Raw genomic sequence first — 13,597 nt, forward strand, 5'->3', positions numbered from 1 at the left:
GGATATAAGTGCATGCCATTCAAGGTGTGGTCTGTGAACCAGTAGCATGGGCATCAACACCACCTGTGGGATTGTTGGAAATTCACATTCTCAGGCTCCACCCTAGATCTACTGATACAGAATTTGTGAGGGAGGGGCCCAGGAATCAGTGTCAACAAGCTCTCCAGGTGATTCTTTTGCAGGTTAAAATTTGAGACCATGAATACAGAGTAAACAGGCATTAAGTGAACTGCTTTAGAGCATAGACTTTGTGGCAATAAAATAGCTCCATAGCTCAGAATTTTTTTCTAGTTATTTCTGGATTTTGGCTAGAGAGCTAAAGTTGCCAAAAGATTCTGTTCAAAAGATCTGGAAAAAATGGAGGTATGATTGTATTTGAAAATGTTTCAAAATGACACAGATGATTTAAAAAACAAATATGTCCTGTAAAATTCCAAATAAAACTAATTTGAAAAGGCCAGGTGCAGTGGCTCGAGCCTGTAATCCCAGCACTTTGTGAGGCCGAGGTGGGTGGATCACTTGAGCCCAAGAGTTTGAGACCAGCCTGGGCAAAAAGACAAAACCCTATCTCATTTATTTAAAAAAAAAGTTTTTTTTTTTTAAAAAGAAAAAAAAACTAATAAAAACATAGCCTTAAAATATTATTATAAAAGGGCATAAAAAGTGCTAGAGAATAACTGAAACACTTTGGGAGGAAAACAAAACTAGAGACTAATACCTACATACCTAGTTCTATCTACCTCTATTACTATCTCACCCGCACTATTTGATAATTAGGATTGAAGCCAAAGACAAGACTAGGACTGAAAATAAGAGCAATGTCCCAGTATGGAAAAGGACAGTAGTCAGGTAAGGAGAAGATGTATGGTCAGTTTGCAACTAGAAAACCTGCACCTATTCTTTTTTTCTATAAAGTAGCGATGAGACTCTGTTAAGAGTAAATTAGGAAGAGAGAAAAGTACCGCAGGCTTAAAGACTTGAATATACTTACTATGGAAACAGAAGACGATATTGATTCTGAACATACCTAAAAATTACAGGGCAGCATTTAAAGCTCTACTACAACTTTCAGCAGTACGACAGCGGTTAGACTGAGGCCAGGTTAGCATTTTCCAGTTCAAGAATACCAACAGGCCAAGGGGACAAGGAAACTGAGATAGTTTCCAACTGAATAACTGCTGAAGTTATTGGCTAATGTGACCTAGGCTGGACAGGGAAAGCGAGACAAGGGGAACTTTGGAGTGTGATTTAAAAAAAAACAAAAACAAAAAACAAAGACGGGAGGTTGTCAGTTACAGAGGATGACTGCATCCCCTTTGCCTTTTTTCAGCATGTCAGAACTCCCCCAAAGGATTCCGTTTCTCTGGTTGGCTGGAGGGCTAATGATACAGAAAGATTCTGTTCAAACGACCTGAAAAAAAAATGGAGCCACGTACAGTATTTGAAAATGTTTCAGAATGATGCATGTGATTGAAAAATAGATCACATAGATAGAATAGAGTGGGATACTGGAGTTTCACAGGTGCTTGAAAGCACTCTTGATGATGATAAAAGTCCAAGACAGATGCATGCAGAGTGGTAAGACAAAGTAGAGAAAGGGTACCCTGAGTCAAAAAATGTGAAGCTGGAGTATTGGGTGGCCATTTATCTGGCAAGTGAAGTTGTCTAGAATCATGGTTTTAGGTAGAGAGAAGAGAATAAAAGTTTTTTAAAAGCTTCTGAAGAAAATGGTAAAATAAATCAGAAGCTTGATGAAAGACAAATGACTATGATAAGAGAGGTCAGAGAATGCCAGAACAAGATAGCATGAGCCTTATCCATTTTCTCAATTCTCTTGAGGACCTGTGCTGGGTGTCTCTTGTTAGACTGAATGAGGTTGTACTATATACACTTCTAAAATATGTACAATTTAATTCTCTAAGAATATTCAGAACTAAAGTGAGAAGGCTATACTTCCATTATTGCTATTTTTACCTTCATATGGTGAAGCAGTAAAACCAGATGGGCTTATTACCATAAATCCAGGGCTCATAAGGGACCTTCCTCCACTGCTGGAATGCCTCAGGTACATGATTGACTGTACTTTCTCCTGAAAGATCTTGCCATCTAGAATCCAAATTTTTTTTGAGAGAGCAAAATTTTTAAAAAGGATAAAACAAAAATACAACTTTAAAAGCAGATCATTAAATTCAAATTTTGACAAAAAGATGTTTAAAGAGAACAATATATGGCATACTTTACACTAAGGCACATTTGATATGTGAATACGTACTCTTCACAATTTTTTAGTACAGATTTTGCTGTTGCTTATTATTTCTGGCCACATTAACTTCTATTTTCTTAATTCCAACTGTACTTACAGTTATTTCTATGGTTTAACATTTAACTGTTCACTTTTTATATGTTATTATCACCTCTCAAGGGAGACTGTTCATCTGTTCATTCCTTGAGGAAAGGACTGTGTCTTTTATTTTTATAAATCCCCATCAGTGTCTAATTGTAAAAACTAATCATTTCTGAGCTTCATACTTATAAATTCGACTGCTTGGTTTCTTAAATGGATCACAAATGCAACAAATCTAAATCTGAATCATCTTTTTGCCCTAAATTTACTCCTTCTGTTTTGTTCTTTGGGAAGTTCCCATGTGGGAACCTGGAGCCACCCTTGACTACTACCTTTCCTTTATCCATGGCAAATCAGTCACCAAGTTCTGCTGACTTTTTCTCTTTTTTTGAGACAGCCTTGCTCTGTTGCCCAGGCTGGAGTGTGGTGGCGTGATCTTTGCTCACTGCAACCTCCACCTCCCTGGTTCAAGCAATTCTCATGCCTCAGCCTCTCGAGTGGCTAGGATTACAGGCATGTGCCACCACGCCCAGCTAACTTTTTCTTTTCTTTTTTTTTTTAAGGAGAGACGAGGTTTCACTATGTTGGCCAGGCTGGAGTTGAACTCCTGGCCTCAAGTGATCCACCCACCGTGGCCTCTCAAAGTGCTGGGATTACAGGCATGAACCACCATACCTAGCGTGACTTTATTTTTTGTTTCTTGAACTCTTCTTTTCCCTACTATAGTGCTATAATTCAGGCTTTATCATCTCTCAACTGGATTACTATCAGATTTCTAAATGATATCCTTGATGAACATCTCGTCACTCTCAAATCCTCACAGCTACCAGAATTCGCTCTCTCTCGAATGTCAACTCTTGCTTAAAATCTTCCAGTGACTTTCTATGCCTCCTTATCACCTTGAATAAAATCCAAGCTTCTTGTCCACAAGAATTACCACTATTTGTCCCTAGGCCCCTCCCCAGCCTTGTTTCATAAATTACATTTCAGCAACACCACTTTCTCCCAGTTCCCTGTCAAGCTGTTTCCTTTGCCTGGAAGGCCTTTCTCTCTGATTCCCACTCATCCTTTAAGATTCAGGGCAGGCAAAACCTCCTCTGGGAAATCCCCCTCAGTCTTCATATGCTCTATGCTACCAGAAAACAAAAATGTTGACTTCCTTATCACTGTGCTTTCCATGTGGCATGATATAATCATTTCTTTATGCTCTTTCCCTTAACTAAGCTGTAAGCATCTTAAAAGAGGGGGCCATATTTTACCCATCTTTGTAACTAACCCACTTCCAGAATCTTTGTAATGTGCTGAGACTACCATAAAGTCATGCTATCTAATTTCATTTGGACCTTTACTACTGCTCATTTTATTCATTTACTACGTTTTTTTTCTTTTTTCTTCTTTTTTTTTGTTTTTTGTTTTTTGAGATAGAGGTTTGCTCTTGTCGCCCAGGCTGGAGTGCAATGGCACGCTCTTGGCTAACTGCAACCTCCGCCTCGCAGGTTCAATGATTCTCCTGCCTCAGCCTCCCAAGTAGCTGGGATTACAGGCATGTGCCACCAAGCCAGGCTAATTTTTTTGTATTTTTAGTAGAGATGGGGTTTCGCCATGTTGGTCAGGCTGGTCTTGAACTCCTGACCTCAGGTGATCTGCCTGTCTCGGCTTCCCAAAGTGCTGGGATTACAGGCGTGAGCCACCGTGCCCAGCCCCATTTACTGTATCTCTTAAAATGGCTATTGTACAACTAGTTTTACAATGTAAATTTATGACTCAGCTTTCTTGTAGGTACGTTCTTGCTTTCTTTCTTACCACATTACATTTCCCTGGTTCTTAAAAAAAACTGATTATTCCATCTTTCTCTTTTACTGATTCTTCGTTCTTGTCTTACCCTCCAACTAGTAATATTACCAGCAGTTCTTTCCTTAGCTTTCTCTTACCTTCTCTCTCTCTACTTTTCTTCAGTGGTCTCATCTGTTCTCAGAGCTTCACCTCACTTCTATGTGGACCGCTCCTTATAACCTACCCTTCCTTCTTCATGCTATAACCCTCATTCCCAATTGCCTACTAGAAAATCATATTATAAATAACTGTAGGGAACCTCAAATACAACATATATTATACAATCAAAGCCATTCTCCTTTTTCCTTAACACCCCCAGAGTCATTCCATCCTAAACTTCCTACTTCTCAATTTATCCCTCCTTTCCAGTTCCACTATTACTATGCCCAGATTCTGTTATCTTGTCTCTCATGGACTACTATAATTGGGCTCACTGCCCCTAGTTCCTTATTTCTGAATCCTGCTGCAATAATTTACTTATATCATAGCCTTTGCTCAAAACAAACAAACAAAATCCTTTCAATGACCAATAACTAAAATACAAGTTCAAATTCTCTGGCCTTACATTCAAGGACCTATTTGATATGACTTTCGGGTAAAAATAAGTAAATGGTGGTCTTAAACTATATTTATGGCATTATTTGTCACTACTTCTTTACAGATTCCCTATATATAGGTAAAACTCATTAGTCCTTATTTTTTCTTTCCATTTTTCCTCCCTTTAAAGTCACTGTCTTTACCTAGAACAGTAACTCTCCAATCTACCTATCAAATTCTACTAAAAATCTTCAGTGTCCACATCAGATGCCATGTAACCCATTAAATATTCTCTCCACAGTGGTCGGATGAAACCCTCTGTCCTTTGAAATCTCATTAGTTCTTCTTTTGTGTCTTTTCGATACTTACCAAATATATATATATATATATTTTTTACTGTAGTTATTTGAGTCTATGTCCCCTTTCTCTACTTGGCATTTAGACTCCTTGAGGGCAGAGGCCATGTCTAGTTCATTCTATAACTCTCTGCCCTATCCCAACCCCAATATGTAATTAGAGTAGCACAGAGGCCATTCAAATATCAAACAAATGTGAATCAAGTGGGAAGAATAAAACGAAAGTAGAAATAGACATGATCTAACAAAAATGACTATACCTACCTATGTGCAAAGAAAAGTAGAAGTTCGTGGGATTGTGACAAACGTAAGTATTAGTAGGAGGGTGAACTGCTAAAAGGAAATTGAAGATAATTGTCAATAATTCCAAATCTGGAGGAGATCCAAGGACTTCTGCTATAATTTTCACAAATGATCTACAAACCTCTCGGGGCATGGGTGTGAGTTGCCCCTCTTTGTGTTCCTGAAAAAATAAAAATCAAACTCTCTTTAGATTTAAAGAATTGTCAACTTAACTAAGATTTTTCATTTAGGCAAAATATTCTTTTTAAGGTAGAATTCTGTTGGTTTACTAATCTAGTCTGACCGTATTTACCATTACCATAACAACTCATTAAATTATTTCCTAATTCAAGCAATCTTGTTATTAAAAATTCATTAACACAGATGGCAACTTAATTCTAGCCCATTTATCTTAATTAACTGAGGCAAACTTATACTACAACTCTCACAAGCATGGACTCAAAAGCCAGACTGCCTAGGTTTGCATTCTGGTTTCTCCACTCACTAGCCATGTGATCTTAGGTACGTTATTTAACATCTGCATTCTTCACTTTCTTTGTCTATGTGAGTAATACTAGTGCTACTTTACAGAGTTGTTATGAGGACTAAATAACATAAACTCTTAGAATAGTGTCTTGCATATAGGTAAGCCCCATATAAATGTTAGTGATAAACTACAGTCACTACTATTACTATTGCTACTACCTTTTCTTCTTCTTTTACTACTATTACTATTTATTACTATTAGTAATATTAGTATGGGATTAGGACATAAAACTTTTGATAGACAAAACTCATTACACTAACACAACATGCTCCAGTTTACGAAGCTCTTTTTCACAACAGCTCTAGGAGAGGTTTTAGCCCTAATTTCTAGAATATGAGGCACAAAGTGGTTATTTGACTAGTGTAAACCACACATAAAATATGTAGGTAGTATAATTATAACTCAAACTTAGGCCTCTGAACTCTTTCTACTGCACCATTTACTGTCTGGAATAATGAGACTTGGCAAAATGCCAAGAAATTACTAACAATAAAGCTATATATAAATAAATTGCTTATATCCTCCAATTCCATCTCCCCAGTGGGTAGCAGCTGGTCTTCAGATTAAGGGCATGGGAGGCAAACTTCCTCATCTTTCATCTTCCTATGTCCAAATATATATCTCTACATCTACTCTTCTCACTTACTCTTGTGTTTACTGAATTGGAGTACTTAAAATGTAGATGTTAATTCTGAAACAATTAAGTTTGACTATCTCAGATATAAGAAGAGAACACTGAGTCTACAGAAGAAAACACAAAGCTCCTTTGCCAAGATCTCATAGATGTCAAGTGGCAAAGCTAAGACAGGAACATAGATCTCATGACTTCCAATTCAGAACTATTTCTGCTACGACCATCTGCATTTCTTCTAAATCATACTCCATGTATCTTCTTAACTTTCTTGGTTGCAGCATCAGTGATTCATTCCCAAGTCCAGCCCAGGTTACTTCTATCCTGCCCTCTCCACTGACTCTGTCAATAGTCACTGGTATTCTATTTTACTATTTTTTAATCCCTTAACTTTACCTTCTGTGAACATTCTGTTTCTGTCTTTGCTTTTGCTGCTGGACTTTTTAATAATCATTTATTCTCACTGCCTTCAGTGATCCGCCACACATGCTATCCAAAGTCCCTGAAATCTGGCTCTTGCTTTATCCATGCTATTGAAATCTTGTAAGTCATTAAGAATTTCTGAGTCAATGGCCCTTTATCTGCCTACATTTTCTCTGAACTTTCTGTATCATTGGTTCAAGGTATCACCTCCTTCTCTACATGTTCTTCCCCCTCTGCCCATCTCTGGTTTTCACTTTACTGAGTTTCCTCTTAGCTTTTCAATTACTCTTTCTATGTCTCTTTCAGTAGCCCCTTTTACTTGTTTCACATCCTGAAAATGGGTATCTCCTGAGGTGTAAACCTCAGCCCTCTGATTCTCTCACTACATTTCTCTGCCTTGGAGTGTTTCTCTATTCTGATGGCTTCACTATTACTAGTTCACTGTTGCTGAATGTCCTGCTGTAATTTCAAACGTAGAATACAAAAACTACAAAACTTATAAGTTTGCTTCTTTTTTTTTCTGATAAAATTACTGTTTTTCTGGTCTCCCGCCTAGAAATTTTTATGTTATATTTGACTCCTCCTGAAGCTCCATTTAAACAGAATCAAGTCCTATGAATTCTATCCTCATAATCTGTCTCACATTTGCTCCCTACCTAAACACTCCCATTCTAATCACCAGGGTTCAGGTTCTTTATGCTGTACTCACAAACAAATGAAACTGCCTTACATCCAATACACTACCAATTTATTAATCTTCCTGAAGTGCATAAACACTCTGAGGTATCTTAAAGGCAAAGACTAAGTTCATTTCTTTATAAACTTCCCACAATACCTGACATAAAGCTATGCTTAATAAATAGCTGTTAATTTGATAGGTGGGCTCTTTGAACAAACAAGGGTAAAAAACCATACATGTAAGGAAAAAAAAATTTGTACCTATATTTTTTTCTAGAATTTTTGAAAATAATACAAAAGTGAAAAAACATACGGAACTCTCCAAGTTTGTAAGTGCCACTTTTCTGACATGCAAAGACTGAATATCACATTGTCATATGAACTTAATGAAAATTGGCCAATACATTTCAAAATGGATACGCAAAGGAAAAAATCTTGAGGAAAACTGATATATAAATGACACATAAAACACTCAGTAAGCAAGCGTCCTGAAAGATCAATCAAGATATTCTATTCCCTACAACAACAGTCTAATTTACCACAGGGGCCAAGAAAGGCAATAAAATGTTTTTGTGTTTTTGGAATTCATTCATTTAACAAATACTTCTCAGATGCTCAGGTGTGTCAAGTACTGACATTACAGTGTGATTTAAAACAAAACAAAACGAAAACCATATCCTTGCTTTCAGGAGACTTACAGAAGGAAATCAACCATAATTCCATAAATAACTAACAAACTATGTACATAGTGTATAAAGGGGAAAAGACTAATTTATACGGAAAGGGCAGGGAAGGTATCTCTCAGGAAGTAAGTCTTAAGTTGCCACATGGAGGATAAGTAGGAGCTGGCCAGATGAAAAGAATGGGATCAATAATTGTTAAAGCAAAAAGAATACCATGTACTCTGAGACAGAAAAAAGTCTTACTTGTTTAAGGAAGGGAAAGAAATCCAAGGAGGCTGAGTACCATAAGATGAAGCTAGAATGGTAGCTAGATCATATAAGCCTTCTCATATTAACACTTCTTATAGATGTTATCACAGATTTTGAATTTTAGCCCAACTATAATGAAAAGCCCTTAGTGCCACTGAAGCAAGGGCGCTCAAAATATAAAATATTACTGATCTCATGGAATATCTGTACTTATCTAACTTGACAAAGTTCTAATAGATGCCTCAGACATTAAAAAAAAACTTGGAAAAATTGTCTAATATACCCACCAAGCAGACATGTATTGATGCCTTTTATCTGCTTGGTTGGTATACTAGATGATATCAATAAAGGCAGAGAAAAAAATTAACTAAAAGGGCCACAGCATAGACATTACAATGTAACTGATAAAATTAGTGTCACTTTTCAATAAAAATTTTGGATACAGTTTAAAATGCTAATTCTAGTATATAAAATAGACCTTTAGCAAGTTTATACTTATTAAATCAATACATATTTGTAAATTTTTATTTAAAGAATATGGAACAAGTTAAAATTCATTAACTATTCTTGCTGTTCAAGGCACTACAAAACTATTGTTCTATCCCAACATAAAGAAACATCTAAGAAATTTAGTAATTGTACTTTTGTAATTGAGTTAGGAATTATGACAGTGTGATGATCAAGTTGTAAGATGCAGCAGCTGAAAAACTCCTATACTATTTATTGAAAGAAGAGAATCTGGAGAGAAGAGAAGATGGGGAAAAAAAAGTCCCATTGAAAGTGTCACAAAAATTTGATGTTCATAGTATTATTAAACAACTGTGGAAAATATTTCCAAAAGTAAAGTTACATAAAAAGTACCTGCAAAACCTGACAAGTCAGTAGAAAGTGATGAACCACTTGAGCTTTCAATAACTGCTTAATATTAAACATCTGCTGGTGGTGATCTGCTCTGATGAGGACTTCTAGAGCCGCTAACAAAGTTTCCCAAACACCTTGCTGAGGAGACAAACACACACCAGTAAGCACATATGTACTGAAAAATATGCAGCATGCTTTTTGGAAGACACACAACGTGCAACAATTTAACATTGTATATATATTCAGTATCAAAGACTACATGTCTGCAAAAAGCCAATGTCAAAATTTATTCCCTATTATTTTTTGTTGCCAATAGGCTATTTCTAAATAGCTATGTTGAATGCAATATTGTATTAGGTGCTTTCCTACATTACCCTTTCTGTGGCATTAAATGTATTTTCAAAAGATGAATTATCAAGAGGGATTGTTCAAATTAGAGAAGCACACCCATTACCAATGTTATTGTTTTTAAATAATTTATGTTCAAAGAGTGTTGTTAAAAATGTATACATTTCAATACCAATCTGCATATGCAGCATTTAACCAAATAATTTTAGAACAAATCATACTAAATCAAAAAGTCATCGACAATGTGAAAATTCTGCATTTACTTTCAAGTTCAAATGATAGAATTCTCTGCATGATTACAAACTATGCACTTCAAAGAGTAGTTAGCATCCTTTGACAGTGCCTTAAAATGCTTCTCCCATATTGAATCAATCTTAACTTGTCCATAATACTAGAGAAAAAAAGAGATCTTATACTGATAACTAATATTGAAAGATAACCTTCCCTTCATCTTATCATCCTAAGTGACCTTTCAATAAACCTTTTAACAAAAAGCAAAATTAACTGGCTTGGGTTGCAGAGCCTACTATTTCTCCTGCCATTATCTGGCAAGAATGAACCAAGATATTGATAGACTTAATCATACTCTTCTACCCAGGGTCTCTCTCTTTCTAAGATAGAGCCAAGATGTTCTAAAAGAAAAAGCCACATGAAAACCAGAAGACAAGGCAGCCAAAGTATGAAAACATGATTCAATCTGAAAAGTAGTACCAAGATAAAATAGTGCCAACGTAAACAAATAGCAACAACAAAAAAAGAAAAACCAGACTTAGTTCAAAAATAATTAATTACATAAGAAAACCTTATTTCAAATCCATAGAAGTAATATGTGTCTTATCACTTTCAAATTCAATTTAAAAATGTTTCTTTTAAAATCAAACAACCCCACATTTGCCTGCTCTTTGAAGCACTTGGTCCAACTTTGTCCAAGTTAGATTTTCCAACTTGCAACTGAGCATATTCTTTATTACACATTTATACTGCTTTTGATCCAATTTGTTTACATATGCTATCCCCATAATTATTTGCTTTCTCCCTGCAATATTATACATATTTTAATCTATCTATCTTATCTATCTTTTGTTTTTTTAGATCTGAAAGTAAATATTTATTCAGAGTGAGAAAAGGAATCACAACAAATCACAAAGTTTAAAAACTGAAAAGTACCATGAATATCACAAAATCCAGGAACATGGTAACAGTTGGCTGTTGGACATGCCTTTCAAAATACTTTTCTCTGTTTTGTGGCTGCATACTCTTTAATTGCCTCTTCATATAACAATTTTGTAATATAATTTTCTATAGGAAGAATAGAAAATTCTCTTTCCTCTAGCATATCTGAACTAAATTTATTTTTATTACTAATAGATTAGAAAAGGGTTTTTTTTTTTTTCCTTTTGCCAGGTGTGGGGGCTCACACCTGTATCCCAGCACTTTGGAAGGCCAAGGCAGGAGGATTGCTTGAGCCCAGGAGTTTGAGACCAGCCTGGGCAATATAGTGAGACTTCATCTCTACAAAAAAATAAATAAATAAATAAAAATTAGCTAGGCATGGTGGTGCACACATGTAGTCCTAGCTACTTGGGAGGCTGAGGTAGGAGGACTGCTTGAGCCTGAGAGGCAGAGGTTGCAATGAGCCAAGACGGCGCCACTGCACTTTAGCCTGGGTGACAGAGTGAGATTCTGCTTCCAAAAAAAAAAAGGGAGTCTTTTTTCAACCTCACAACTCATTACTGGTAATGTGTAAATTTTTAGGGACTGTTGGCAAGTTGGGAAAAACCATTTTTTAAAAAATTCTAAAGGTATATATATTCTGAATTGCTCCATAATAATATTTGATGATAATCTTGTTATATTCTAATTAGTTCTAGACAATCTAGTTTTCTTTTTCTTGCAAAAATCACCAATACCTACTAGAACCCTGCCACACTTAGAGCAAACAGTCTACACTAGAACTAAGAAGGCTGTATGAGCCTATACCATTACGACTGCTTAAAACTGGGGCAGAAAGGAAACAACCCTATACTCATTCCCTGACTGGGTCCTTGTGAAGACCAGACCAGCCATTCTAGGTGCTGAGATGTAGTGTCTACATCTAAGATCAATCTATGTTGCTTACTTTATACTTACGATGAAGCCTTCCCCTATATACCATGGTCTTATCTCTAACTCCTGGCCAGCGTGGCTCCCCTAGTTAGAAGTGTATCCATTTCCCTCTCCTGGACCTGACTCCCCTGACTCTTAGCAGGCTCCCCTTTCAGAGTTTATGGTAAATGCAAGACTTCGACTAATCCAAATAAGCCCATATGCTCCTGCCTGACTGCAGTATTCTTAGCCAGCCCAAGTTTGATTTTGACTCTCTAGCTCAGCGTTCCCCATGGCTGTTCAAAACTTTGCATGGAAAATAAGTGCCAGATTTCCATTTATAATAAACATTACATTGAAGTAATTAATTATTTCCTTCAGAATCATGATTAGATAAATATTTAAAAGAATATGCTGGCTGGGGGTGGTGGCTCATGTGTGTAATCCCAGCATTTTGGGAAGCCAAGGCAGGCAGATCACTTGAGCTCAGGAGTTCAAGACCAGCCTGAGCAACATGTGTGAAACCCTGTCTATATCCAAAATACAAAAACTTAGCCAGGCATGGTGGCACACATCTGTGGTCCCAGCTACTTGGGAGGCTAAGGTAGGAGTATCATCTGAGCCTGGGGGTGGAGGTTGCAGTGAGCCAAGATCACTCCACTGCACTCCAGCCTGGGCGAAAGAGTAACACTCCATTTCAAACAAAAACAAAAACAAACAAAAAAACGAGTACACGCTTCTATTCACAGTAGCTAAAATGTGGAAACAATCTAAGTATCTCTAAACTGATGAATGGATGAGCAAAATGTGGTAAATATATAGAATGGAATATTATTCATTCTTAAAAAGGAAATTTGGACATATGCTACGGCACAGATGAGCCGTGAAGACATTATGCTGAGTGAAATAAGCTAATCACAAAAAGACAAATACTATATGATCCTACTTATATGAGATCCTTAGTCAAAAGCAGAATGGTGGTTTCCAGGGGCTAGAGGAAGAGGGGGAACAGGGAATTACTGTTTAAAGGGTACAAAGTTTTGGTTTTACAAAACAAAAAAGATTTACAGAGATGGATGGTGGTGATGGTTGGACAACACTGTAAATGCACTTAATGCCACCGAACCGAAACTTAAAAATGCTTAAGATGGTAAATTTTGTGTTATATGCATGTTATCACAATAAAAAATAGAAAAAGTACATATTACATGCCTCTGCTTTATTCCATATCTTCCAGTCAAGCAACAGTTCCTCTAACAGCTTAACATCTTGGATTATAGCATTAGAGTCTACATCCAACTTAAACTCTCCATTTTCATTCATATAAATAATATCTTCACCACAGCATCCTTCGAGAAGGGTCTATAGAAAATTAGCATTAATATAAGATGCATTAGTAATTGGTTAATCAAAAAGTTCAACAGAAACATTAAGCTTTCAATTTTAGCAATCATTAAATTCAAAGGAAAGCTAGTAAATAATTCACTTCACAAAATATCTTTAACTTGTTTTGTAAAACAATTCAGATAAATAGAAAATTCCAAACTTACAAATATTTTTAAGTGAGTACTCAGGTTCAAACATGGAGTAAAACAAACAGCACTCATTTTTTATGTTTTAAATTGAATTAATCTTCTATTAGGCTTTAAAACCTTTTCAAAAAAGTAGTAAGGATTCATGCCACAAATGTATGGATCTTGCAGTTTAAAGAGGTAGGGGTGGGGGCAAGGGTAGAGTAAT

General features: G+C 36.2%; 1 protein-coding gene across 1 annotated transcript in view; it reads right to left on the reverse strand.

The window, feature by feature from the left end:
- Positions 1 to 13,597, reverse strand: part of LOC105546879 (lysosomal-trafficking regulator) — a gene marked incomplete at both ends in the record, with an annotated part of 110,929 nt that overhangs the window by 78,273 nt on the left and 19,059 nt on the right. The window contains 4 exons of the mRNA XM_011990190.1: positions 1,975 to 2,106; positions 5,335 to 5,533; positions 9,425 to 9,562; positions 13,070 to 13,219. Coding sequence (XP_011845580.1) covers positions 1,975 to 2,106; positions 5,335 to 5,533; positions 9,425 to 9,562; positions 13,070 to 13,219 — 619 coding nt within the window. The remainder of the gene's footprint in view (positions 1 to 1,974; positions 2,107 to 5,334; positions 5,534 to 9,424; positions 9,563 to 13,069; positions 13,220 to 13,597) is intronic.

Source organism: Mandrillus leucophaeus, unplaced genomic scaffold (assembly GCF_000951045.1).
Source record: "Mandrillus leucophaeus isolate KB7577 unplaced genomic scaffold, Mleu.le_1.0 Scaffold3729, whole genome shotgun sequence".
NCBI lineage: Eukaryota > Metazoa > Chordata > Mammalia > Primates > Cercopithecidae > Mandrillus > Mandrillus leucophaeus.